At 50.7% G+C, this 27,309-nt stretch overlaps 1 protein-coding gene across 1 annotated transcript in view; it reads right to left on the minus strand.

The window, feature by feature from the left end:
• The window catches only part of CDS2 (CDP-diacylglycerol synthase 2), a 62,397-nt gene extending 35,428 nt beyond the window's left edge, over positions 1 to 26,969 (minus strand). The window contains exon 1 of the mRNA XM_040980989.1: positions 26,748 to 26,969. Coding sequence (XP_040836923.1) covers positions 26,748 to 26,804 — 57 coding nt within the window. The 5' untranslated portion in view covers positions 26,805 to 26,969. The remainder of the gene's footprint in view (positions 1 to 26,747) is intronic.
• Positions 26,970 to 27,309: the final 340 nt, after the last annotated feature.

A 27,309-nucleotide genomic window follows, 5' to 3' on the forward strand; every position in this document is an offset into this window, starting at 1 on the left:
GCATCAGATGGAGGAGTCGGGACTCACACCGCCTTCCAGGATGTGATGCAGAAACTCTAAGTGCTGGCAGCTTGCTCACAGAGCAGCAGATGACGGCTCAAGCAGGGAGGCTCCTGACAGTAATGTGAAGACCCGGACTGCAGTCCCGGACTCCCAGCCTCGGCCTGGCCCGGCCCTGCCCTAACCACGGCAAGTATCTGAGAGGTGAACTGGCACATGGAAGATTCCCTCTACATATGCCTGTCTGTCTGTCTCTATCTCTCTGTGTTGCTCTGCCTTTCAAACAAATATTTAAAATTGAAAAACAGAAGCAAGCATTTGGAACAGTGCTTACGGCACCCATGTCTCATGCTGGAATGCCTGGTTTCAGTCTCATCTCTCGGCCTTTCAAATAAAAAATGAAAATCATTAAAAATAAGGAAAACCCAGATGAACCCGGTACAATAGCATAGTGGCTACAGTCCTTGCCTTGCACGCACCAGGATTCCATATGGGCACTGGTTCTAATCCTGGCGGCCCTGCTTCCCATCCAGCTCCCTGCTTGTGGCCTGGGAAGCAATTAGGACAGCCCAAAGCCTTGGGACCCTGCACCTGTGTGGAGACCCGGAAGAGGCTCCTGGGTCCTGACTTCGGATTGACTCAGCTCCAGTTGTTACCACTGCTTGGGGAGTGAATAATCAGATGGAAAATCTTTCTGTCTGTCTCTCCTTCTCTCTGTGTATCTGACTTTCCAATAAAAATAAATATTTTTTTTAAAAAATGAATAAGGAAACTAAGAGTGATTTAAACACACATATATGAAAGTCTGACTTCATAACGATAACCACTCCGGCCAGCTTTGAAGAATTCTGTGGCATCAATTATTTGGGGGATAGGGAGGAATCAATAAAGAAAAGGGTAAGAAAAATCAAGTGCTTTCCATGCCTTTTTTATGTAACAAGTACAAGGGAACTGATTAAGTCGCTTTCGTGTGTGTGCAAAGTGCTTTTGACACAGAATTCAGAGAGAGGGAGGGGTAGTTCAAATGAAGACCAAGCAGGAGGGCAGAGTGTGATCTCCACAGGATGAAAGGAAAGGCTTACACATGCTTGTCCTTGGGGTCTAACCAAAGCCAGTGTGCAAAGGGCTGCCTGGGCAGCTCAACCACATCCATTACCTCAGCTGGAGATCACCACAGCTTCAGGGTGCCCTCCCAGGCTCTGGGGACCCAAGTGATGCTCAACTTTCAAACACACACAAAAAAACAACACAGGCTCCATGCCAATAGCGAGTCAGATGGGCCTCGCAGTCTTCATCTTACCCCATCTCTTTGTGACTGCGTCTTCCTTGGCCAGTCTATGATATCACACTCTTCAGGTCTCACACCCTTGCTGCTTGCACTAGGTCTCCTGTTCCATCCTCCCTTCAGCCACTAGGCTACCATGCCAGGCCCTGAGAGATTAGTTTTAATCCAAACCCCTCTGCCAGAATAAAAGATTCAAGGAGAGCCACTGAAGTGCAGCACAAGTGTTTTGGAGCAGAGTTGTGGGATCAGAGGGCTCTGTGAGGGGAGAGACACGACCCTCTCTCCCCAGCAGTAGGGGCAGGAAGCAGGCGGACTGTGGAACAGCACGGCCCCATGTGCCGCTGGCCTGCATCTCCAGGGCAGCCTTCAGATGACACCAAAGACCTGCGAGGCAAAGTGCAATGACCACACTGCTTGGAAGCCATGATTTCTACCAGCTGCTACCTGCAATAAGAACAGCCCATTCAAGCCCTTTTGGTCCTGCCTCTCCTCTGCCACAGGCTCTCCCCAGTTTCCACTCTCCCGTGTACAACGGGCTCCAGCGCAGCTCCGTCCATCCTCATCACACCTGTGTTCCTCACTAAATATGTACCGGTTCATGTGTCAGACCCCTTAGTGGACTCTCATGGCCTTAAGACAATTATCATAGACCACATGCTCCAGCCCACTTCTCCCACCCCTTGCTGCACACCAGCAATCTCCGGGGAGGCACAGACCCAAAGCTACAGTGGCTGCCTTGCTGTCCCAAGGCCCCTGAACCGCTTCTGACTAAGGCCTTCCCTCAGACTCCAAGTCTCACAGCCCAGTCTTCCACCTCAGACTCCGTTCAGACAGATCTCCTCCACCGACTTCAACTAACGACCCAACAGCACCTCCATCATGCCCTGCCCTCTTAGAATGCCTTCTGTTCCTGGCAGCATCTCAGCCTCTTAGACTTTATTGACAGTGTCAGTCTTGAGGGCAGATATTAGAGCAACCGGCAGGACTCCACTGTGAGTGATGCCCAGTTTTGGTAAGTGGCTAGGTTATATACCACAAGTGCCACAATCCCTGCAGAAGTGCTCCTGAGTGGACCACCTTCTTCCTTGCCCCGTTACCAAATGCACCACCCAGCACAAGTCACTCTGCTTTTAAAAGCAAACAAACAAACAAAAAAAAACTTTCACATATCAGGCCCTTCAATGGGCTCCAGCTTTTAAACACCCTGTGGCAGCTCCCAGTCTACACCATGACCACCACTCAGCAACCACCATGTCTAGTCCTCAACAGCGAGGGGTAGGTTCTAGCCCTGGGGACAGCAAGCAGCAGCAGCCTCTGTAGCCACCGGCCTGAGAAGGGACCTGAGGCAGGCCATGCTGGACAGACCTAAGTTTTTTCAAAACTTTCCTTAAGTCCCTCATAAGTCATTCCTCACCTACAACACACTCCCTCAGCAGTCCTCCCTCCACACATTCCCTTGCTTCCTTCCCTGGTCAATCCTCAGTCCCTATGCCCAGGAGCATATGGGGTGCCCAGTGCAAAATGGTGCTCATGTGAGCCAACCCAAGCCAGGCTGGGGACCCAAATGGTTTTTTTAAATGGAAACAGTTTGTCAGACTAGGGCTGACTTGTCCAAGCTGCTGCTTTATAGGAATGGCTGCACTCTACCTAATAAAAATGCTGCATCTCTTCTATCCGAAGGGTCCAGAGTACTTGAGATCTTGGCATTCTGGACTACCTGCACAGCCCATCCGAGCAGCCCTCATGTGAAACCTAAAAATGCTCCAAAATTCAAAATTCACTCAGCACTTGGGCACTTACAGCTTCAGACTTCTGAGGTTGGCATGTGGCATGGTGGCCAGCTAGAAGCTCCCAGCTGCTGCCCCAGGAGGTAAGGGAGCAGTGGCCAGGCCAGCCTGCGGCCATCCGCTGCAACCAGCACGACAACCTAGCAGACACATTTTGCCAGCATCCAACAAGCTTTCCGAGGCATGTGATTTGTTCATGGGTGGAGCTGGGGGAGCTGGGGAGCCTGCAAGACTCCCCATGTCCTGGGGTGAGTCACTCTAGCGCCTCGGCTCACCTGCGCTAAGGTACAGTGTGAACGGAAGGAAGCGTTAGTCTGTCCACACTGTCCTCAACGTCAGGTGTTACCTGGAGAGCCCCCAGCACACCTGCCGAGAACACAGGGTGCAAATCTCTCAGGACACCCCACCTCCCTGACAGACAGCCATGACCACTTTCGGATACACGGACCTTTGGGCCCTAACTTCCCGGGCTGCCTTTAAACAGTCAGCTGCTCAGAACTGCCCAGGTTCTCCATCTTTCATGAAGACAGCAAACTAGTGTTTGTCAGTGCTCACCAACCTTAGGCCCACAAGCTTCACTGTTAATGGAAAGTCCTCTACACTTTTACATGCTGGAGATCCTTCCGGGGACCTGGAGAACAAGGTCCAAATATAAAAGTATAGTTTCCATTATCACCCGGAAGCAACAGAAGAATCCTGGTGTGATGGTTCAGTTTGCTTTAAAGGACTATCTGCAAGCTGTCAGAAGCATGCACAAAGAGAAGTTCCATGGTCTAACTCTGCTGGCACCAGCTCTGTCCGGAAGTCTGGTAAATTCCCGTTGTTTTAAGCCAGCGTTTATGGCATTTTGTTACAGCCCAAACCAACTGAGTCATGGCCAGCCTGTCCTCTCAGGATGCAGGCCTCAGTGCCCTCCTGGACCAATCAAGCCCTCCTGCTCGCTCCCTCTACTACCCTGACCCCTTTTCTGTACAGTCTTCTCACTCTTCTGTCCTAAAACCACTGTTCAGACTCCCTTCTTGACAAATCAGCTCACAAACAAGTTCCCGCACAGCATGTGTTCTCCCACCCCTGCCAGCTCTTCAGGCTGAGCCTTCAGCCTGTGTCCTGTCTGGCTCTCAGCTCCTGCCTGTGGAGCCTGATGAGCTGACGCCCATCCACAGCTAACGCAGTGCCAGAGACAATGAAGTGGGCAGAGTGATCTCTAAGCTAAGACATTCCGAGCTCAGAACAGTCCCCTGGCATCTCACAGAACGAGTGAGTCCATGAGCACGCCCATGTGCTTCCTTCAGGAAGAGGAAATTCTCTGGGGAGAGTCAGAACGCATCTCATCTCTGAACCAACTGGACCACATCCTCCTGGAAGACCCCTTCAGACACCTGCACTCCAAGTGCTACCCTCCTAGCCAACACTGGCCTTATTCCACTTTGCAGCATCATTACCGCCTGAACCGATCACTCAGAATGGAACAGACTCTGGTCGCTCACTGCTGTCTTCCCAGGGCCCACAGCCCTGGCAGGAATTTCTGGGCACGAACTACAGGCCCTCAGGGCTAGCAGCCCTCACAGCGTCCACTCCTAGGGGATGCTGGTGGGGAGCAGTGAGCTTGCTCAGCACTTGAACTTCCAGGTAGGTGTTCCAGAGCTTGAGGGAGACAAAGGGGAGGGAGCAGAGATGAGCAGTGTCGGGCTGCAGTGTGAGAGAGGGCAGCTGTGACATTCGCCACCCCTGCTGGTCACCTTTACCCTGCAGAAGTTCGTTCTATTAGGCGGAGGCCAGATAACAAATGCAACGGATGCTTGCAAGTCACAGAACTTCCAGAACACTGGTAAATGCATCTGACTCAGATTCACAAACACACTCTGGATCTTAAAAAAAAAAGAATCAGGATTTCACTAATGTGCCATTAATAATGAATACCAATCCTGCCAACACATTAACAAGGAGCAATAAGCTAGACATAAAACAACAAGGGCTACAGCTGGCTCTCTAAAGTCAGTCACTCCCCACCTCAGGGAGCAGAGCAGCCCACACAAAGGCAAAAGGGTCACGCTGTGACCTCAGGAGACAGCAGCAAACTCTGAGCCTCTCCTTTCTTTAAGCATAAACTATTCCTACCTAAGGATTACTGGGAGGATAAAGTTGCGTTTTTCCAATTATGACCTGAGACCTACTAGGTCTTCAAAACAATTCAGGGGGGGTCACAACTAATGAAATACAAGCCATGGTGCCAGAGTCAGGCTAGTGGCCTCCCAGATACCATGTGTCCTGAGTGCTGGTGGCAGGGAGGTGCTGCTTCGAGAAGTCTGTAAAGTTAGATGCACGCCAGCCTTCAATAAAAAGTATACCCAGAATCAGGGCTGGTGTGGTGGCACAGTGGCTGGCAACACCACTGACCCAGCTGCTCTGCCTCCAACCCAGCTCCCTGCTAATGTGCTTAGGAGCGCATCGGAGGTGGCCCAAGTCCTTGGGTCCCTGCCACCTACATGGGAGACGAGGATGGAACTCCGAGTTCCTGGTTCCAACCTGGGCCCAGCCTCAGCTGCTGCACCTATCTGGGGAGTAAGCCAATGGACTGAAGACCTCTCGCTTGCTCTCTCCTCCCTCTCCGTGACTCTGCTTTTCAAAGAGATAGATCATTGAACAGCAACAACAACAAAAATCCAATAGAATGGAAAGCTCCTAATGCCCCAGAGAGCAAGTACTGCTTCCTGAAACCTGTTTACAAAGGACGAACATGTGCCAGCTGACACCAGGACACAGTGTAAACTGCACTTACTCGCGTGGATCAAGGTCCAAAAGCCTGAAAGTCCTAAACACTGCAAACCAAGCACCACAATGCTGTTGCTTCTCACTGGGGCTGGGGGAGGCAGTCATAAAATGACACCCTCGAAGCCAGGAGCCCAGAGCCTCTTCCAGCTTTCCCACACAGGTGCAGGGTCCCAAGGCTCTGGGCCGTCCTCGACTGCTTTCCCAGGCCACAAGCAGGGAGCTGGATGGGAAAGGGGTCCTGCCAGGATTAGAACCAGTGCTCACAGGGGATCCCAGCACGTGCAAGGTAAAGACTTTAGCCACTAGGCTACCGCACCGGGTCCAGGCCTTGCACATTTTCAAGGGCTACAGTATAATTTTCAACACATACACAAAGCTTGAACCGACCATGCAAGCTGGAGAGCTTTTCCATTTCCTGAATTTTACGTAAAGGCAGTGTCTGAGACTGAGTAAGCCTGCTAGCACCTCGACCTGGGACTTCCTAGCCCTCAAACACTGAGGCATACATTTCTGCTCTTTTTCAATTACCCAGGTCAAAGCACTTTGTTCTAGGGAGCCAACAGCCCTGAGACATCTGCCAGTGGTTCCGTCTCTCCCTGCTATTCAAAGGACAGTTTCTCAGTTGACGTTTCCTTGATTTTCCCTATCTGGACTGCATCAACCCAGGACACCCTGGCCCTCCAGGTTCTGTAGATGGTGCTAGAAGAAATGGTGATGGAAGAGACCTTCATCCCAGCTCCGTGGATGTGAATGCGCACCTCGTGGCGTCATTTTGCCACTTAATGTCCCCAAACTTGTACCATTATGTTGAGACCTATCATCAGAGGTTGGAAAAAACCAGAACGGATACTTCAAACGTAGAAATTAGGAGGTCTTCAAAGCAAAAAAGCTATTATCAGTTTTAAACTAGAAATGGAAAAAGTCATGAAAACATCCTACAGATTCTAATTTTTCAGGCTGTATCACGAAGCCAGGCCAGAGGCTCTGGGGATCCTTGTTCTTCTCTGGGTGGAAGGTTCCTGAGGACGCCCCTCTGGGTTCTCTGCAGCTGTGCCTGGGCCATGTCTCGCTCTGACTTCAGCAGCAGCCATGACTGGAACTTAACTCCACAAGCCTACACAGCGTGCCAGCGGCGCCTAGGAGGGTCTGCCTGACTCAGGGAGCTGTTTTTGGAGACCTGTGTGACTGGGACCCATCTAAAGTAGTTTGTGTTTCTTGGCCTTTTGTTGGTTGGTTGTTTTGTTTTGTTTCTTCTTTTTTCCCAGTTTGCTTAGTTTGTTTCTTTCCTACCTTTTGGGGGGCCCATTTTATCTTTACCAGTTTTTCATTTTTTGTCCCCCCTGGCCACTTTTAGTGAGTTAGCACTGTTATATTTATTAGTGTTGGTGTAGTTAATATAGTACATTCTTTAAAATGTATATTCTTTTTTTCATTTGAAAGGCAGAGTTTACGAAGAGAGACGCAAACACAGAAAAATCTTCCACCCACTGGTTCACTCACCAAATGGCCACAACGGTCAGTGCTGAGCTGGTCTGAAGCCAGGGGACAGGAGCCTCCTCCAGATCTCCCATGGGGTCCAGGGGCCCAAGGACTTGAGCCGTCCTCCACTGCTTTCCTAGCCCACAAGCAGAGAGCTGGATGGGAAGTGGAACAGCCAGGACACACAGACCAGCTCCCAAATGGGATACCAGCACCACAGGGCAGAGGTGTGCCACCTACCTGGTGCCAATATAGTGGATTCTTCTGCAGTTTTCTTTTTGATTTAGACAGCACTTAGTCTTGCTGTCTGGTATTGCTAGGGTAGTTAGTAAAGCAAACGTGCATTCGTCATACTGGCAGTTGCGGAGCGGTGAGGGTCCTATGCAGCAGGTGAGTCTGAAGATGTCTGGGCCTCCAGGTCCGCCTCCATCTGCAGGCTGACAGAGGATGCTGAGCTTCCTCCTGCAGGCGTGCTGCATCCTGCCCACCCCAGCAACCAGTGCCCTGACAGAGAAGTGGCTCCCCTGCAGCCTAAGCCAGGGCAAGTCCAGGACGAGGGGTCCTCAAGCTGAGCTGCCCCAGAGTTTTCATTTTCTTGAGCCTTTAGCAAATGCTTCTCAGAAATAAAAAATCGTAACTGCGTGTATGGCCTGGCTCTCTGGGCACTTTGTAATGAATGCTGTGATTGATATCAAGCATGTCAACATGGCACTTCAATACTTTAGACAAAAATTAGTGTGCCAGTGTGTTCTCTCTGCAGCACAGCTGTAGTCAGTAAATCAAGTCCTAAAAACCAGAGGAGGTCTCTTACCTCCAAAACACTGGCTGATCTCACAGCTTACACAGCATCCACCAGGCCTCCAGACACCTGCCTGCAGGAACAGCCACACCTGAACAGCACCAGGACTTCCCGACCCAGTGACAAGACAGCTGGGCCTGTGAGCTCCACCTGCTTCGTCCCCTCACCCAGGCCAGTTGTGGCCCCCTGCCAGGAGCCCCCAAGGGGAATCACCAGGCTTCAGTAAGCCAGGTAAGAGTCACAAAGTCCAAGACAAGGACGCCAATTTCAGAAAGGCTTGCCATGGAGGCAGCCTCTGGCAAGGTCTCCGGCAGCACACCCACACAAGACTGCGGAGCGTCCCGCAGAGGGTCTGGGCTTCATCAGGACTCTGCCACAGACTGCCCACTGCACCAGAAGGCCCTGGCTGTTAGTGTACAGAACCAAAGGAATAGGGGTTCCCTGTCATCACCTCTTCCTCACAGGGTGAGGGAAGTTCTATCCCATTTCCCATGACCCTGCCGGCCGACCCTAAAGCTCCCAGATCCTCCCAGTGTCAGGGGTTCCTTAGCCAAACCATGAATGGAAAATGAAGGAGGTGGGGAGTGGTACAATGGCTCAATTGGCTAATCTTCCACCTCCAAGCACCAGCAACCACATGGGCGCCAGACTGTGTCTTGATTGTTCCACTTCCCATCCAGCTCCCTTCTTGTGGTCTGGGATGGCAGAGGATGGCTCAATTCCTTGGGCGCCAGCACCCACGTGGGAGAACCACAAGAAGCTCCTGGTTCTTGGCTTTGAGTCAGCTCAACTCCAGCCATTACAGCTATTTGGGGAGTGAACCAGCAGGTGGAACATCTTTCTCTCTCTTTCTCCTTCTCTTCCATAAATCTGCCTTTCCAAAGAAAGCAAAGAAACCTTTAAAAAAAAAATTTTTAAAGGAGGAAGGGAAGGAAAGAAAGAGAAAGGAAAAGAAAAGAGAAGGAAGGAAGGAAGGAAAGAGGGAAGGAAGGAAGGAAGGAAGGAAGGAAGGAAGGAAGGAAGGAAGGAAGGAAAAAAACAGACAGACTGGGGAGATGAGGAAGGCCAGGGAGGAAGCAAAGCTACTAAGCGCATGGAACTCTAATTCTGCCCAACTGAATTGAACTAGAACTTGTTCATTATTCAACTCCAAGCCTGCTGGCTCATCCCTGAAGACAGGAGCCAGTGCTTCTACTAAGCCCAGATCTAGGAAAGGATCCGGGTAGATAGCTGGCTATGCATGGCCAGGCCTTGTAAAAGCACCACAGCCCTGCTGAGCCACTGACTACCTCAAGGCCAGCACTGCCCACATGGTCCTCAGCTATCACAGTGGTATAGCTGAAAACCAGATGACCATTTTTATAAAATCCTCTAATGCCACACTTTAAATCTGTTTCCCATCATCATAGAGTAAAATACATCACATACAGATTAAAGATCCATCCCAGGATCCCACTTGGGCACCAGTTCCTGTCCTGGCTGCTGCACTTCCCATCCAGCTTCCTGCTTGTGGTCTGGGGAAACAGTAAACGACAGTCCAAAGCCTTGGGACTCTGTGGGTGGAAAGCGTTCCTAGCTTCAGACTGGCTCAGATCCGGCCACTGTGGCCATTTGGGGAGTGAACCATTAGATGGAAGAATTTCTCTCTGTTTCTCTGCTTCTCTCTTTGTGAAATTTGCCTTTCCAATAAAAAGTAATCTTAAAAATTTTTTTAATTATCAAACTTACGTAAAAATACTAACAGCACATAGCAGCTAAATACTATGGGCACATATTGGGCACAATCCTCCTCCTGATCACTGCGATGGGCCCTGCCAGGACGGCGGTCCCAAAGCCAGTGAGCGCTTGCCTGAATGCACGCGACAGCACAAGTTCCTCGCGGCAGCCAGTGTCCCGGGTCAGCTTCCATACCACATGACAGAGATCCGAGGGGAAGTGGGGAAGTCTGGAGGCTGAACATGCCTGGAAACGCTCAAATTGCCCTCTGCCCTTCCATCTCCTGTCTGACGCTCGGGACACAAAAGGCCTCTTCTACTCTCCAACAGTGGCTCATTCTAGCGCTCTGGGTATTTTAAGACTGACAAGAAATGTGAGTCCCGTGTTAGGACACCAAATCCAACAATGGGGAAAATTCTACCCCTCGGTCGGTGCATCTGGTCACTTCGTTTCTGGGATTCAAGCAGCATCTACCCAACCCGATGATGATGTCACTGTCCTGATCGGCAAACCCTAGAAGTTGATTATCTTGAGGGACAGCGCTATGGTACAGTGGGCAACCTGCCATATGCAGAGCTGGCATCCTGTATGGGCTCAGGTTGAGTCCCAGCTGCTCCACTTCTGACCCAACTCCATGTTAGTGTGCTTGGGAAAGTAGCAGAAGACAGCTCAAGTGCTTGGGGCTCTTGCACCCATGTGGGAGACCCAGAAGAAGCTCCTGGCTCCTGGTTTTGGACCGGCCATGCCCCGGGCATTTGGAGAGTGGACAAGCAGAGAGAAGATTCTCATTCTTATTCTCTTTTCTTCCCTCTTTTCCTCCCTTTCTTCTTCCCTCCTCCCTCCCATCTCTAACACTGCGTTTCAAATATATCTAAAAAAAAAAAAAAAAAAGCTGTTATCTCTGGGAGAAACAGTTTTTTCTTTATTTTTTAATTATTTTTTTTTTATAATCTTACATAGTTGATTAGGGTACATAAGGTCAAGGGCTACAGGAAAGTGGGTAAGACCTTGTTTTCACGCACTAATATGATCATTTTTTCCCCTGTATCTGGGGTCAAGGGAGAAACAAAGGGAGAAGCCCCATCCAGCCTCCCACCCATCCCAGGTCCCTGATGTGGGCATGCTCCGAGGGTCCTGCCCTAGCAGTTTCAATAGTTCAACAGTTTTGAATTGCTGCCAATCTCACCGCTCCAAGCATGATGAAATCTCTTCAGAATCAACTGACTGATATCGTCTCTTCATGGTTGTAGTTCTGAGATCAGCAGTTCCGTTGGAGGGATCCCTAAAGAATCTTCGTCTGAGGTGAGCCCAGATCTGATTCTTGTGTGTGCTTGCCGGTACAGGGTCCAGCACCGTCCATTGCCCCATCAGCTTATGCACATGCTGGTCGTTTCCAGCCCTGTCTTCCTCGCAAAACAGTGGGTGATGCAGTCCAGCCTGATTCTGCCCACTTCATACCTGGCCCTCCCGCAAACCCGTGGGAGCTGCCGCCTAGCTGGGACAACTCCCCATATCCCCCACCAGGCCTGCCCCTGCCCTAGTTCTCATGCTTGCCTCTATGTACCACAGACTTGTTCAGTTTGTCCCACATCCCATTTAGTTCTCATACATGTCAATGGGCATTGAAGCCTAGTTCAACCCAACCAACCCGACTATCCAGCCCACACATATGCTGGCGGGTGCTGTTCTGTCTAGCCACCCGTTCCAATCCTGGTTTTTATGCTCTCCAGTGGGAGTGGTAACCCAAGAGGGAGGCGCCCACTATTTCCCTACTAGGCCACTCCCACTCCTGGATTATGCACTCTCCAGGTGGTTCTGCAGTTACACTTGACAGATTTAGCCTCCAGTGCCAGCCTCTGCCAGCTGATGCTGCGGCAAAGTCCAATCAACCCTCACCCACTCTGATTTATGCTTGTCCCAGTAGGAGCAGTCAGCCCAACCTGGCTTTTCCTTGATGCAGCTCACATGAGGCCCACAGGTGTTGTAGCTCTGCCTGGTCTGGTCTGCCCCCATCCCAACTCCCGTTCTCCAGTGGGAGTGTCTGTCCAGCAGCGGAGCCAACATTCCCCCTGCTGGCTTTGCTCCTTCCCTGGATCTCACAGTTGCTCTTTGGGCACTCTGCCACATCTGGTAGGGCTCACCTCACCTTGGCATTCCGTAATGTGCACTGGTTTGTGTCACGACCGAACCTGACCCAACCCACTCTATTCTGGTACTCTGGCCAGCAGGTGATGTGAACTGGTTCAGCCTGGTCTGCCCCCAATCTATGCCAAATGTATTCCCGTGGGTATCTTTCTCTGGCCTGGTCTGGTTTGCTCCCTATCATGGTTCTTGCGCTCACCTGCAGGGACTGTGTCCCGACAGAGGAGTTTCCCAAGCTCCTCCATCAGAACCTCTCCCTATGCCAGATCTTGTGCATACTCTGGGAGAAACCATTTTTTCCAGAAATTCACAAACTAACTACTCCCCACGGGCGTGTTTTCAACAGAGCACTCAGTTGCAAATTGAAAGTTCTCTGTATGGGCCCAGCGCGGCAGCCTAGCAACTAAAGTCTTTGCCTTACACGCACCAGGATCCTATATGAGTGCCAGTTCATATCCTGGTGGCCCTGCTTCCCATCCAGCTCCCTGCTTGTGGCCTGGGAAAGCAGGCAAGGATGGCCCAGAACCTTGGCAAGTACTTTGTTGAGGATCATTGCATCTATGTTCATCAAGGATATTGGTCTGTAGTTCTTTCTCTGTAGTTTCTCTATCTGGCTTAGGTATTAAGGTGATATTGGCTTCATAGTAAGAGTTTGGGGGGCCTGGCACGATAGCATAGCTGCTAAAGTCCTTGCCTGGAATGCACCAGGATCCTATGTGGGCGCTGGTTCTAATCCCAGCAGCCCCACTTCTCATCCAGCTCCCTGCTTGTGACCTGGGAAAGCAATCGAGGATGGCCCAAAGCGTTGGGACCCTGCACCTGCATGGGAGACCCGGAAGAGGCTCCTGGGTCCTGGCTTTGGATTGGCTCAACTCCAGCCATTGTGGTCGCTTGGGGAATGAAGCAGCAGACTAAAGATCTTCCTCTCTGTATATCTGTCTTTCCAATAAAAGTAAATAAATCCTTTTAAAAAAAAGAAAGAAAAAAAGTTTGGAAGGATTGTCGGCCCAAAGCCTTGCAAACCAGCAACCACGTGGAAGACCTGGAAGAAGCTCAAGGCACCTGGCTTCAGATCAGCTCAGCTCCAGTGTCGCGACCATTTTGGGGAATGAACAAACAGAAGATCTTCCTCTCTGTCTCTCCTCCTCTCTGTATATCTGCCTTTCCAATAAAAATAATGCAAATAATAAAAATAAATCTTTTTAAAGATTTATTTCTTTTTATTGCAAAGGCAGTTATACAGAGAGGAGGAGAGGCAGAGAGGAAGATCCTCTGTCCAATGATTCACTCCCCAAATGCCACAAGGGACAGAGCTGAAGCCAAGAACCAGGAGCTCCTTCCAGGTCTCCCACACCGGTACAGGGTCCCAAGGCTTTGGGCCATCCTCGATTGCTTTCCCAGGCCACAAGCAGAGAGCTGGATGGGAAGTGGAGCTGCCGGGATTAGAACTGGCGTCCACATGGGATCCCGGTGCATGAAAGGCAAGGACTTTAGCCACTAGGCCATGGCACTGGGCCCTAAAAATAAATCTTAAAAAAAAAAAAAAACTCTGTACAAAGAATCCTTGGGAACAGGCAGAAGATGGGAATGATAACTGTTCAAGGGAAAACTGGGTTGCCTGGATGACATCCATGAGAAAACAGGGCTCGGTATGAGAGGGGACAGCGTCAGCCCGGACACAGCCCAGATCAGGACTCTATCCAAGGGAGACGAAGAGTTGCAACTGAGAGAGTCCAGGCCATCCCGGGCTTCCCTCATTCTCCAGCATGAGGTAACAGCCGAAGGGGATAAAATGAACTTGTGGTTCAGGCTTTCAGAGTCCACAGGGAAAGAATCCAGGCCAGAGGCCATCAGAACACTGGCCAGCCAGTCCCGCTGAGCCTCAGACATCTAACAGAGCTGGAGCCGACCCAACCAGGAGCTTGATCCTTTCATCTATTTCCAAGAAAACTCCCTACTGAAGAGCATTTATCAATAATGGATTCATTTCCCAGGGAGAAGAGCCTGATCAAGTTGCTAGGAAGAACCTGACATGCATTCGCGTTAGGGACTTGAGGCGGCAGGGCACCCACCCGGGTTTCAATCCTGTGGAGACCTGCGCCGCCTCTGGCAAGTGACTGCTCAGTATCCAAGAAACATGTTTCTGTGGTAACGCATGGTGCATGCCACATCATTTAGTCCAAAGGTGTCATGTGTGATTTCTGGCTATCTTCAACAGAGCATTTCCACATCATTTTTTTTAAAGATTTTTTTTTTTTAATTAGAAAGTCAGATACACAGAGGGGAGGAAAGACAGAGAGAAAGATCTTCCGTCCAATGATTCACTCCCCAAGGGATTGCAATGAGCAAAGCTGAGCCGATCCAAAGCCAGGAGCCTGGAGCCTCTTCCTGGTCTCCTGTGTGGGTGCAGGGCCCCAAGGGTCTGGGCTGTCTTCAACCACTTTCCCAGGCCACTAGCAGGGAGCTGGATGGGAAACAGGACCGCCAGGACAAAAACTGGTACTCATATGGGATCCCGGTGCATGCAAGGTGAGGACCCCAGACACAAGGCTACCACCCCAGGCCCCTACATAATTTTTTAACTTCTGTTTGAAACGGAGAAGATGATGAGAAGGAGTAAGCATACCCTTGCGTCCGCTGGTTCGCTGCCCACAGGCCTGTACCCACTGGAGCTGGGCTGGACAGAAGCCAGGAGCCCGGATTTCCGTTCACCTGGTCTCTCACATGGGCAGCAGGACTGCAAACACTTGTAGCCACAATGTGAGTGCATGCCACTGCATGCCACATTGCTCATAAGCAGGGAGCCAGAGCAGAAGTGGAGCTGAGACTTGGGCGATACCGATGTGAGCGTCCCAAGTGGTGGCTTAATCACCATGCCAAACGCCCAACCCCAGGCCTTCCCCATCCTAATGCCAACAGCAAAAGCCCCGAATTCACAAGTGTCGTCAATCAAGAGAAAGCACTAGGGTCCCTCACACAAAACAAAACTGGAAAACAAAGAGTGCTACAACCATCTGCTGCTATAGTGCAAAATCAGCTTAGTTTCCCAAACCTCAGAACCTGCTCCTGGAGAGAGAAGCGGGGCCCATGCCTTAGGCTCCACCTTCTGGGTGAAGTGAACGGTTGTGAACGCAGTGAGGAATGAAACCAAGGTTGCAAGAGGAACAACAGGGGCTAGGGGCCAGGGGCCAGAGAGCTCAACAAGTTCCTGGATGATAAAACAGGCCGGGGAGCGGTGTCGGCGGCAACAGAACGGCAAGTGCAACCAGAGTGCCCCTCAGGAAGGCTCCAGGGAAAGCAGGGGCCTTCTGCTCTCTGAAACCCAGAGAGAGCTGAGGACAAGAACCAGAGCCTGTCATGGAAGATGAGGCCCTGTGCCCTGGAGCAACCCTGTAACATGCACCATCCAGACTCATCCGCAGAGAACCTGGCCAAGCCCCCAGCACAGCTAAACCAAACACGTCATCAGAGTGAACATGCTTAAGCTCCCCGTGTGCACAGGGGCCTACTCACTCTGGATTTGGGGGTTCACCAGCTGCTGTCTTCAACACAATCAAATTCTGACATCCTCTGTCCAGAGCTGGCATCCAACCCCACAGGCTGAGGACACTGTCCCCAAGAATGTCCTCATGGACCTAAGTCCGGGCCTCCTTCTGACCAAGTGGATCCCAAGGTCCCTGCCTCAGTATCGGTGAATTACTGCAGCAACTCACTGACAGTATACGCAGTTATCAATTTATTACTGACAGTATGTACACAGTCATCAGTGTATAACTCGCTGGTGGTACATACAGTTATTGGTTTATTACAGTATGTACACAGTTATCAGTTTATTGCTCACTGATGGTATATACACAGTTATCAGTGTATAACTCACTGTTGGTTATCAGCTTATGTAAGGAAAATTCCACAGGATACAACCAAGCAGTCCGATACAGACCATTAGCAGGGTCTGGAAGGGTCCGGGCACTTCTGCCCTGAGCAGACGGGGCACTGCACCCTCTGAGCACACAGAGCAGGCCTCCTGCGTGCTCAGCTGGACTGTTCTCCCGAGGCCGGCCGCTGGGGCTTGCACACACATCCCTGCCTCAGCGTGGCCAGAATACGGAAGGCTGAGTCAAAATGTGACGACAGCAAGTATGGAATCTACAGTCAGCAGACCAAGGAGATGACGTCTGTGAATCCAGAACTTCCACCAGGAACTGCCAGGCTTTCCCCTGACTGACAATCAGGATCCAGACATGGTCCAGCAATCACTAACCCCCTTGAAGGTCTTGGTGCAGAGGGCCTACCCCCTGTGTGCCCCATCTCGCCACTGTCTCCCTTCCTCTTCTTGACTTACTGAAGCAGCCAGGCCATTTGCCCACTTAATGCTTCACGGTATTATTCCAGCGCCTCCATTTCCGCTAAGTGAGCACTCAGCACCAAGGCATGACGAGGCCCAGATAGATTCCCAACAGGACCGCGCCCTGCGTGGGGCACCGGACCTGGCAGCTGACCGGAGGGCAGCAGCACTGAGAATGTCAGCCGCACCCTATTCATTCATCAAGGGGGCGAAATAATCCTCTCCCTCTCCCGTGTCAGTTCTTCACAAAGACAAACATGCCCTCATCAACTCTTAGATGTTTTAAGGTTCAATCACCTATGAAGACGGGAGAACATCTCAGAACAACCCCACAAGGCAGATACTGCTCTCAGCGCTACTGAACAGATGAGAGAGCTGAGGCAACTGACTGGTGGGGCTAGGCTGTAACAGAGGCAGCCCAGCTCCTGAATCTGTACTTGCTAGGCTATAACACCTCTGCTAAAACTAAGGAACATGAGGGCAGTGCCAAGGTTGCCACTTGGGACCCACATCCTGGAAGGACCACCAGGGACTGAGTCTCGGCCTGTTTCGGACCCAGCTTCCTGCTAACGCTCCCCCGGGAGGCAGCAGAGGATGGCGCCTCACGTGGGTCTCTTTACTCACCGGGGGGCCTGTCATTCCAAGCACAGCCTAGCCCTCACCGCTGTGGGCACCTGGGCAGTGACTCAGGGATGGAAGACAGGTCAGGACTACTCTCAATTCCTCCTTCAAATAACTTTCTTTTTAAAAAAAAAAAAAAAGGATTTTATTAATTTGAAAAGCATTTACAGAGACAGAGAGAAAGGTCTTTTATCTGCTGATTCTCTTCCCAAATGGCCACAATGGTTGAAGCAAGGCCAAGCTAAAATCAAGAGCTTCTTCTGGGTCTCCCCATGGAAGAGCCTAAAGGCTTGGGCCATCCTCCCCTGCTTTCCAGGCTCAGCTAGACGCAGCAAGATTGGAAGTAGAGCAGCCAGGAGGTGAACCGGTGCCTAATGGGATGCCACTGCTGCAGGCAACAGCTTAACCCGCTATGCCAGAACCCTAGCCCCTTAAAAAAAATAAAACTTGGGCCCGACGCAGTGGTCTAGTGGCTAAAGACCTCGCCTTAAACGCACCAGGATGCCATATGGGCACCAGTTCTAATCCCAGCAGCTCCACTTCCCATCCAGCTCCCTGCTTGTGGCCTGGGAAAGCAGTGGAGGATGGCCCAAAGCCTTGGGACCATGCACCCACATGGGAGACCTGTAGAAGGTTCCTGGATCCTGGCTTCAGATCAGCGCAGCAATGGCCACTGTGGCCACTTAGAGTGAAGCATCGGACAGAAGATCTTCCTCTCTGTATCTCCTCCTCTCTGTATATGACTTTGCAATAGAAAATAAATAAATCTTTTAAAAAAAGGTATTATCCGGTATTATTTATATTATCTTGCACAGAAAAGAAATCAAATACAGATACAGTGCAAACTCCTGCAGACTATATCAAAAACCAGCTCCATTAATTGTATCAAAAACCGAAAAAAATTTACATTCCTTTTAGAGTTCAGAGTTCTAAACAGAGGAACTTAACTAAGGATATTATGTGTGTCCAGAGATTTTTCGCGCAAGAGTTACGGCCTAAAGTGTTATTTACAAAAAATTTCAAACAGCTTAAATGCCTGATTGGTTCAGTAAATTGAGGTTTAGTCAACTTTTTTTTAAAAGATATATTTATTTTTATTGGAAAGTCAGATATACAAAGAGAAGGAGAGACAAAGAGGAAGATCTTCCATCCACTGATTCACTGCTGAAGCGGCCGCGATAGCCGAAACTGAGCCAATCCGAAGCCAGGAGCCAGGAGTCTCCTCCTGGGCTCCCACACGAGTTCAGGGTCCCAAAGCTTTGGGCCATCCTCGACTACTTTCCCAGGCCACAAGCAGGGAGCTGGATTGAAAGCTGGATGGTCACCAGGATTAGAATCAGCACCCATGGGCCCGACACAGTGGCCTAGCTGCTGAAGTCCTCACCTTGAACGCACTAGGATCCCATATGGAAACCGGTTCTAATCATGGCTGCTCCACTTCCCATCCAGCTCCCTGCATGTGGTCTGGGAAAGCAGTCGAGGACAGCCCAAAGCCTTGAGACCATGCACCTTTGTGGGAGACCCGGAAGGAAGTTCCTGGTTCTTGGCTTCAGATCGGCACAGCACCAGCCGTTGTGGTCACTTGGGGAGTGAATCATCGGATGGAGCATATTCCTCTCTGTATATCTGACTTTGCGATAAAAATAATCTTTTTTTAAAAAATAAAATAAATTTAAAAATTAAAAAAAAAATAAAACTGTATGATGGACCATTGAGTCGCAGGCCTGTCAGGAGACAGGCTCTGACAGCACCAGCACAGCATCCAGTGTGCATGACACAGTCCCCTCAGCGTCACAGACTCAGCAGCAGAGGGGGTCACTCCAAAACCCCAGGTCCCACACGCTCCTTCACAAATTCAGCCAAGTCTTCACAGAGAAGCCCGGAGCTGGAGCTGGCCCTGCAGAAACCCAAACAGGAAAGAGCCAAAGCCACGGGCAGCTAATCAAAAGGATCTCTGATCTTGACAGGCCTGTCCGGGTCCCTCCCACAGACAGCGCCACAGCCCGCCATGGGGGCAAGCTCCTGGGAGAAGCAGGTAGGAGGAGGGAGGCCTCACAGAGTACCCTTTGTACCCTTCCAGCTCTGAACCACACATGGCCTAGTCAAAGTAACTAGTAATGAACTTTAAGAGGTCGCTCAATTTGGCAACCCAATGCCATCTCCACCACTGAGCAAACAGGAGATGGGTGACAGGCAGGCGGAACCGGCTAATGGGGACCGGACGAAGGGCTGGTTGCTACTCTCCCCCCGCCCCCCCCCAGCAACTACCACGTGACAGTGCTTGTCCCCTGCTAGGGACAAATCAGCATTTCAGTGAGAATCTGGCAAATCCAACTGTCAGGACACAGCGCCTGCACCTTGTCATTCCAGAGATCTCATGTTTAGGAAGAGTTCCACTTTCTCCTCCCACTGCCTCTGGGCACAGTCAGGAAGGCCTGGGAAGCTGTCACAGCACAGAAAACAGGCTGGGGCCGGGAGGCACACTCCTCTCCCAGGGATTCTAGAAAACGTGGAAAGGCGTGAAAGGGGAGAACACGGACATGCTCTTCCGAGCAGTATAAAGGATGGCTTTTACCCTGTGGGGCTTAGATGCCGACTCACCTGGAGACGTTTCTCAGATACATTCAAAATCATATGATTTCTTAAAATCAGTCAGACTGGTAGGCAGTGACATGTATGGGGCCCGCCATGCTTTCTCAGAGAGCCTGCGACTGAGCCCCCATCACCCCACCTCCCATCCAGCTTCCCCTTAATGAAGGCAGCAGGGTTCAATCACTCAGGTCCCCGCCACCCTCTCAGAAGACCTGGATGGAGTTCCTGGCTCCTGGCTTCAGCCTTGCCCAGCCCTGGCTGCCCTGGGCATTTGAAGAATGAATCACTGGATGGAATCAGCGACACACACACTGTCCCTCTGCCTTTCAAATAAACAAATATATCTTCAAAAAGAAGTCGTCTGAGGCTGGCACTGTCGCACAACGGGTAAAGCTGTTGCTTGTTGCATGGAAATGGGTGCTGGTTCAAGTCCTGGTGGCTCTATTTCTGATCCAACTGTCTGTCAATATGCCCGGGAAAGCGAAGAAGACAACCCAACCATCCGGGCCCTATCATTCACGTGGAAGATCAAGGAGGAGCTCCTGGCTTCTGGCTTACGCTTGGCCCAACCCCAGGCAGGCAAGGCAGCCATTTGGTAAGTAATCAACATGGAAGAGCTCTCCTCCTAACCCTGCCTTTTTAAGTGAATAAATAAATATTTATTTATTTATTGCTCTAACAACTGGATCTCATCCTCGTGGGCCCTGACACCAGCCGTCCTACGACCCGAGAGGTGTGGAATCCTGTACTGAACACCTGACCGGCGGTGCTGATGTCAAGGGCACCGCAGCGAGCTCTTCTTCCCCTGCGGCCTCCCAACCACTCTGCTGAGCCAGGCAGCCCAGCACCCAGCAGGGCACTCCCTTCAAGGCCAGCCCCAGGGAAGGGCTTTGAAATACATCACCAGCCACCCAACAACCCAGAAAATCTGACCCAAACCTATGTATACATGATCTTTACTTTTATATTTGTCATTTGAATTGACGTATCTTGGAGCCACATGAGAAAAAATAGGTGATATTTGGACATGTTTTTCCCCAAAGGTAGAAGTTTTTGACATGAACACATCCTATACCCTTGAAAGTATCAGTATGTCAGAGTGAGGAAATGTCAGGAAGCGGAAGCCCCGCCCACCCTCAGCCATCCTGTGCACAAAGAGCGAGGTGCCCTGAGCAAGGAACGGTGACTCTCGGGCTGTGCTGGCCCCCAGGACCCTTCCTCGTCCTAACGACTGAGAAAAGCAAGTGAATATCTTAACATATTAAATTTTAATAAATTAGTGAGAACACAAAACATTTTCAATGAAATTAACTTTTTGAATAACACTAATGTTAAAAATTAAAAAGCAATTTAGATTTTCAAATAAAATCATGCTGTTTGATAAATTATATGGGCCCAGCATGATAGCCCAGCAGCTAAAGTCCTCACCTTGAATGCACCAGGATCCCATATGGAAATCGGTTCTAATCCCAGCAGCCCTGCTTCCCATCCAACTGCTGCTTGTGGCCTGGGAAAGCAGTGGAGAATGGCCCAAAGCCTTAGGACCCTGCATCCACATGGAAGACCCGGAAAAGCTACAGGCTCCTGGCTTCAGACTGGCTCAACTCCAGCCATTGTGGCCCCTTGGGGAATGAACCATCGGACAGAAGATCTTCCTCTCTATCTCTCCTCCTCGCTGTACATCTGTCTTTCCAATAATTTAAAAATAAATAAATATAAATAAAAACAGTGCAGTAGTCTAATGGCTAAAGTCCTCACCTTGCAGGTGCTGGATCCCATATGGGTACCAGTTCGTGTCCTGGCTGCTCCACTTCCCATCCAGCTCCCTGCTTGTAGCTTGGGAAAGCAGTAGAGGATGGACCAACTCCTTAGATTCCTGCACCCACAAGGAAGACTCAGAAGAAGCTCCTGGCTCTTGGTTTCAGATTAGCTCAGCTCCAGCCATTGCGTCCATTTGGAGAGTGAACCAGCAAATGGAAAATCTTTCTGTCTCTCCTTCTCTCTCTAAATCTGCCTTTTCAATTAAAAAATAATAATTTTTAAATGTTGAGTCACACGAACCATCAATTTTTCACCTTTCTCTAGTTAAATCTGAAAACCATAATAAAGTTTAATGATTTTTCAAGTCCTAAATTATTCCTCAATGTAAAAACATTAAAAAAATAAATAACACATTCCTCCTACATCTGAAGAAGTTATAGCTCTTCAGATGCAATTAGTTCAGTATTTCCTTCTCAAAGGCCATCAGAAAACTTCTAATTATTCACCAGAGCGGTAAAGAGAGTGTGTGCTAGGAAAGACGACGACTACATGGGGCAACGGCCAGGGCTCTTCGCACAGGAGAGCCTGACCATTGATTCCGAGCACAGAAAGTGCAAAGGGAGGCCTTCACAGGCCAGGCCTTCTCTGTCAAACTTTGTTTTCAAGGTGATGAAGATGAGATCATTCCAAATACAACTTAAAGATTCAGTCACCCTCCAAGACTGAAAAGAAACCAGCATTTTTTTTTTTTTACTTAAAAACATCTATTTTGTGGCATAGTGGGCAAAACCTACAATGCAAGCATCCCAAATGGGCACCAACTCCTGTCCCGGCCGCTCCACCTCCTAGCAAGCTCCCAGCTAACGCCCCTGTGAAAGCAGTAGAAGATGGTCTAGGTCCTTGGGCCCCTGCACCCACGTGGGACAACCAGCAGCTTTTGACTTTAAATCAGTCTAGTTCTGGTAGCTGGGGCCATATGGGGAGTGAAGCAGCAACAGACAATTCTCAATTCTCTCTCTCTCTCTCCCTCCCTCCTTCTGTTTCTCCTCTGTCTGTCCCTTTCTATAACCCTGGCTTTCAAATAAGTAAACAAATAAATCTTTTCTTTAAAAACATTTCTTTTCACCAGTAGCAGATACAGCTATTCCAGGCACTTACCACGCATACTCACTGAATTAACACAAACAATGAGCACACATGAAGTTTTATGGCTCCATTTCAGGGATGGACAAACTGAGGCTCATACAACTTAACAGACTTGTTACAAGTTACCCAGCTGGTAAGTGGTACAGTCCAACTCAGATGGATCTGGCTTTTTGAGACTGATCTGATTTTTTAAAAATATTACTTATTTATTCAATATCTTCCATCCACTGGTTCAGTCCCCAAACGGCTGCAAGGGCCAGGACTGGGCCAATCCAAAGTCAAGAGCCAGGAGCTTCTTCTGAGTCACACACGGGTGCAGGAGCCCAAGGACCCAGGCCATCCTCTGCTGCTTTCCCAGGCACATTAGAAGGGTGCTGGATCAGAAGTGGAGCAGCCAGGATTTGAACTGGAGCCCGTATGGGATGCTGGCAGCACTGACAGAGGCTTAACCTGCAGCCTGACAATGCCAAGCCCCTGGTTGACTCTGAAGGCCCTTGATCTTAATCACTACCTTCAGTTCAAATGCAAAGCCTCTTCTAAATGATGTCACCATTTCCTCTCCACACCAGCTTCACCCACCTAGGAGGGAAACCTTCAAAGCACCAAAGCTCTCATTTGCACAGCACTGCAGCATCTACAGAACAGCAGGAAAACAAACAGAACCCTCCTCCTAACTTCCAAAACAAAACCCCGTGAAATCGCAAGCCAGTCACAGATTCTCAGATGCCAATTTCCAGCCCGTGTTTCATTCTTTTCCTTCCTAAGTTTTTTTGGAGGTAGGAAGAGCACGATTCCCAAAGCCTAAATTCCAAGTTTCTTAATTTGGCAACTTCACTGTGCATTGGGACTTTAAAATTATAAGCACAGTTCCCAGAGGAGAACATTTCCTTTATTAGACACTGGCTTTGAAAATTCCATTCTAAGATGCTAAATATAACAAAATACCTTCTGACTTTTATAAATAAACACATTCTCCAGATTATCTTAATCCTAAAGCTCGTCTGTTTACAGTACGGCTTTGCCTTAGCAGTTCATCAACTTTAACATTATATAGAATGTTATAGATCTTTTTAAAAAGATTTATTTATTTTTATTGGCAAGTCAGATATACAGAGAGGTGGAGAGACAGAGAGGAAGATCTTCCATCTGATGATCCACTCCCCAAGTGGTCGCAATGGCTGGAGCTGAGCCAATCCGAAGCCAGGAGCCAGGAGCTCTTCTGGGTCTCCCACGTGGGTTCAGGGTCCCAAGGCCTTGGGCCATTCTCGATTGCTTTCCCAGGCCACAAACAGGGAGATGGATGGGAAACGAGCTGCCGGGATTAAAACTGGTGCCCATATGGGATCCCAGCGCATGCAAGGTGAGGACTTTAACCACTATGCTATCGCACCAGGCCTGAATACTACAGATCTTATAAAGAACTGACCTGAAAATTCTTACTGAAATTCTTTCACAGTTAAGTTCCCCATTTCACAATTCATTTCCCTCAAATCACAGGCTTATTATTAGTTCTGTTGGGTTAGGGTTCTAACAGGGACATTATAAACGCCTGGCTCTTTGCTTTGAACTGACCCCGTCCAGTGGTTGTGGCCATCTGGGGCGTGAACCAGCAGATGGAAGATCTCTCTCTCTCTCTCTCTCTCTCTCTCTCTCTCTCTCTCTCTCTCTCTCTCTTCTTCCCTCTCTCTCTCCATCCTTCCCTTTCTCCCTCCCTCTCCCTTTCTCTGGCTCTCCTTCTTTCTCTGTAACTCTTTCAAATAAATAAATCTTTCTTAAAAACTTAACTATCAAAGCAAATCACGTATTTCACAAATTTTAAAATCTGTGCCTTTAAAAGACAGATTTATTTATTTGAAAATCAGGTTACACACAGAAGCAGAGAGGGGAAAGAGAAAGGTACCTTCCACATGCTGGTTTATTCCCCAGATGCCTGCAACCACCAGGGCTGGGCCAGGCTGAAGCCGGGACCTTCCTTCAGGTCTCCTATGTAGGCAGCAAGGGGCCAAGCACTTGAGCCATCTCCTGCTGCTTTTCTCTGGCCATTAACAGGAAGTTGGATGAGAAATGCAGCAGCAGTATTATTATTTGGCAAAAATACAGGATGCTGGCATTACAGGTGGTGGTTTCGCCCATTACACTTTAGGCCAGTCCCTAAGTCTGTCCTTAGGAAAAACCTCAAAGCTAAAAAAGATATATTACCCACGACAATTTAGGAGCTCTGATGGAGCGCACTGCTCTTTGCTAACAGACTCTCATCAGGTTCAGAGTGCACACTTGCTGTATTTTAAGAAACAACTCGCAAAGGGCAGCCCTCGCATCGCAGCAGTTAAACACACAGGGCAAAGGCAGTGTTGACTGCTGAAGCGCCTTCAGCCGGACAGCTCCTCCACTCACTCCACTCCTTCCTCAACACCAACCTAAAGCCATCACCAACCTGCACTTTACCTCTGGGGCAGATCCCAGGAGCTAGAAACTTTGTTTCACACTAGAATCCTGAGTGGGTCTTCACTTTGTACTTTTTTCTAACCACGTCTAATAATTGCAGCTAGCTTTTCAAAAACACTGCCTGTCGGCTATCATACCTTCTCTCCCTCCTTTCCTCTTCCCGTGAACTTCAGGTAGCACCTCGCCCTGAGACAGGTCTCCCAGCCACACAGGAGGAGCACAGTGCTTGCTCAGGCCACACTGGGACACTACTGGGACACTCGGGAGCAGGGCTGGAGACCTCACAGCACCTTGTCTCCGACTTTGCTCTCCCTGCCTTGGATTTTCTTCAAAATGTTCTAAACACCTATGGGTAGTTCTAGGATAAACCACTGCCAACTGCAAAAACTACAAGGTGCTCAAAACCTACCTGAGGGGCCAGGATTGTGGCACAGGGACTTGCCAGCAGCACAGGTGTCCTGGTTCCAGCTCCCCTTCTTCTGTGGGGAAGCAGCAGCAGATGCCCAAGTGCTTGGGTCCTCCAATCCACATGGGAGACCCTGACAAAGCTCCTGACTCCAGGCTTTGGTCCTGCACAGCTCTGGCCATTGTGGCCATTTGAGGAAGGAACCAGAGGATGGAAGACCTCTCTGTCTTTCCCTGTCTCTGCCATTAATTCTGCTTTTCAGACCAAGAAAATGCATCCTAAAAGAAATCTGAAATGCCAAGCATTTTTTCTAGCTATAACGGTTTGTTGATGTCCAGCAGCAAATCATGCACTTGCTTGCCTCCGGCCATCTCCCTAATACCACTTTCCTCCACAGGCCACAGAAGCAGGTGCTGTGGGCCGGATGTAGGTTCGGGGACAGTGACAATAACGGTCGCACCTCCAGCCCACTCTCCACTGAGGGAAAACGCACATCAGACCCTCCAGAGACAAGTAAGAAATTAAGACTGTCGGCAGGAACCTTCTGACTTGTCAGCCAAAGCAAGCATCACCTGTCTGCATCCCTTTGGCATGAACCAGTCCCCATCATGCCAGCTACAATGGCTCGGTCTATTCCACACACCAGGGCAAGACCAACTTCCCAAACACGTCCGTGCCAGATCAACGCTAACTAAACAGACACACGTCCTACTGCCAAGCCCCAACCGCGACACCACCATGCAGCCCCTGTCCGCCTTCCCCAATCTGCACCGACGAGTCCCTTACGAAAAGGAGTCAGCTCCCACCCTCACCTCCCCACACAACACAAACAATCTGCGTCCCGCCAAGATGGCCTCCTCCGATCCTTTCTCCTCTACCCCATCCTTCAGCGCCCACGCTTGGCGCAGAAAACAAACCCAGCCAGGTGTGCGCCTCCAGCACCTGCTGACCACCGAGCCGCTTCCCCGCGTCCACCAACACACCTCTCTGCTCCCAGCCAACGGATTTAACTTCCCAGGACAGAATGAAATCTCCCAGGAGGCAGACCCTGTGGCCTTGCGTCTTGGCTCCCATAGCCTCGAAAATTAATTAAAAAAAAAAAAAAAAAACAGGTTACAGGAGGACGCGGAGACCAAGTCGTGTCGCGGGGGTTCCAGTCGTCACACCCACAAGGCCTCGGGGAGCCGAGGGACACCCCCACGCACTCGGCCCTGGGAGGCAAGCGGGTGCGCGCAACACCGGCGCGCTCCTTCCAGAACCCCCGGGTAACCATCCCCAAGCGGACCAGGGGCCACTGACCCGGGACACGCTCGGGGGTCCCCAGAGGTCCCCAGGACCTTGTGCGCCCCCCAGGACCTTGTGCGCCCCCCAGGCCCGGGGCGGCCGCTGGCCGATACCAAGGGTCGGAGGGAGCGGTGGACCCCTCCGAGCGCGCGCGGCGCCGCCGCTACCTTGTCCTCCGGCGCCGCGTCCGGCTCGCGGGCCACCCTCTGCCTCAGCTCCGTCATGCTGGAGACCCCGGCGCGATGTTCGCCCCCGGTGAGCAGCGCGGCGGCCACCTCCGGAGAGAGCCGCCCCAAGCGCAAGCGCGCGGACTCCGTCAGCCGGCCCTGCCGAGCCAGGCGCTCCGCCGCTCCGCCACGGCTCGCAGGCCCCTCCGCAGCTCCGGCCACAGCTCCGGAGCCCGGCCCCGCCCAGCACCGCCGCCGCCTGAAGCCCTTCCTCTCCGGCCCGAGGCGGCCCGCCTTCCCCACCTCCCGGCCGACTCGCTCCTCCTCCGAGCGCGCACGCGCACTGCCTCCATCACGACCAGGGACATCCACTAAGGCTGCAGAGACGCGAGGGGGCGGGGCTGGGAGGCGGGACCAAGCAGGGCGGAGAGCACGCATTGGACAGCGGCGTAGGGGGCGGGAGAAGACTTGCGCATCTGAGTGGGATCAGCCAATGGGAGCTCCCACCTGACCGCGGAAGGCTGGCGGGATGCTGAAGGGAATGGCTGCTGAGGGCGAACGG

This window comes from Ochotona curzoniae, unplaced genomic scaffold (assembly GCF_017591425.1).
Source record: "Ochotona curzoniae isolate NIBS_2020 unplaced genomic scaffold, NIBS_Ocur_1.0 contig_3520, whole genome shotgun sequence".
NCBI lineage: Eukaryota > Metazoa > Chordata > Mammalia > Lagomorpha > Ochotonidae > Ochotona > Ochotona curzoniae.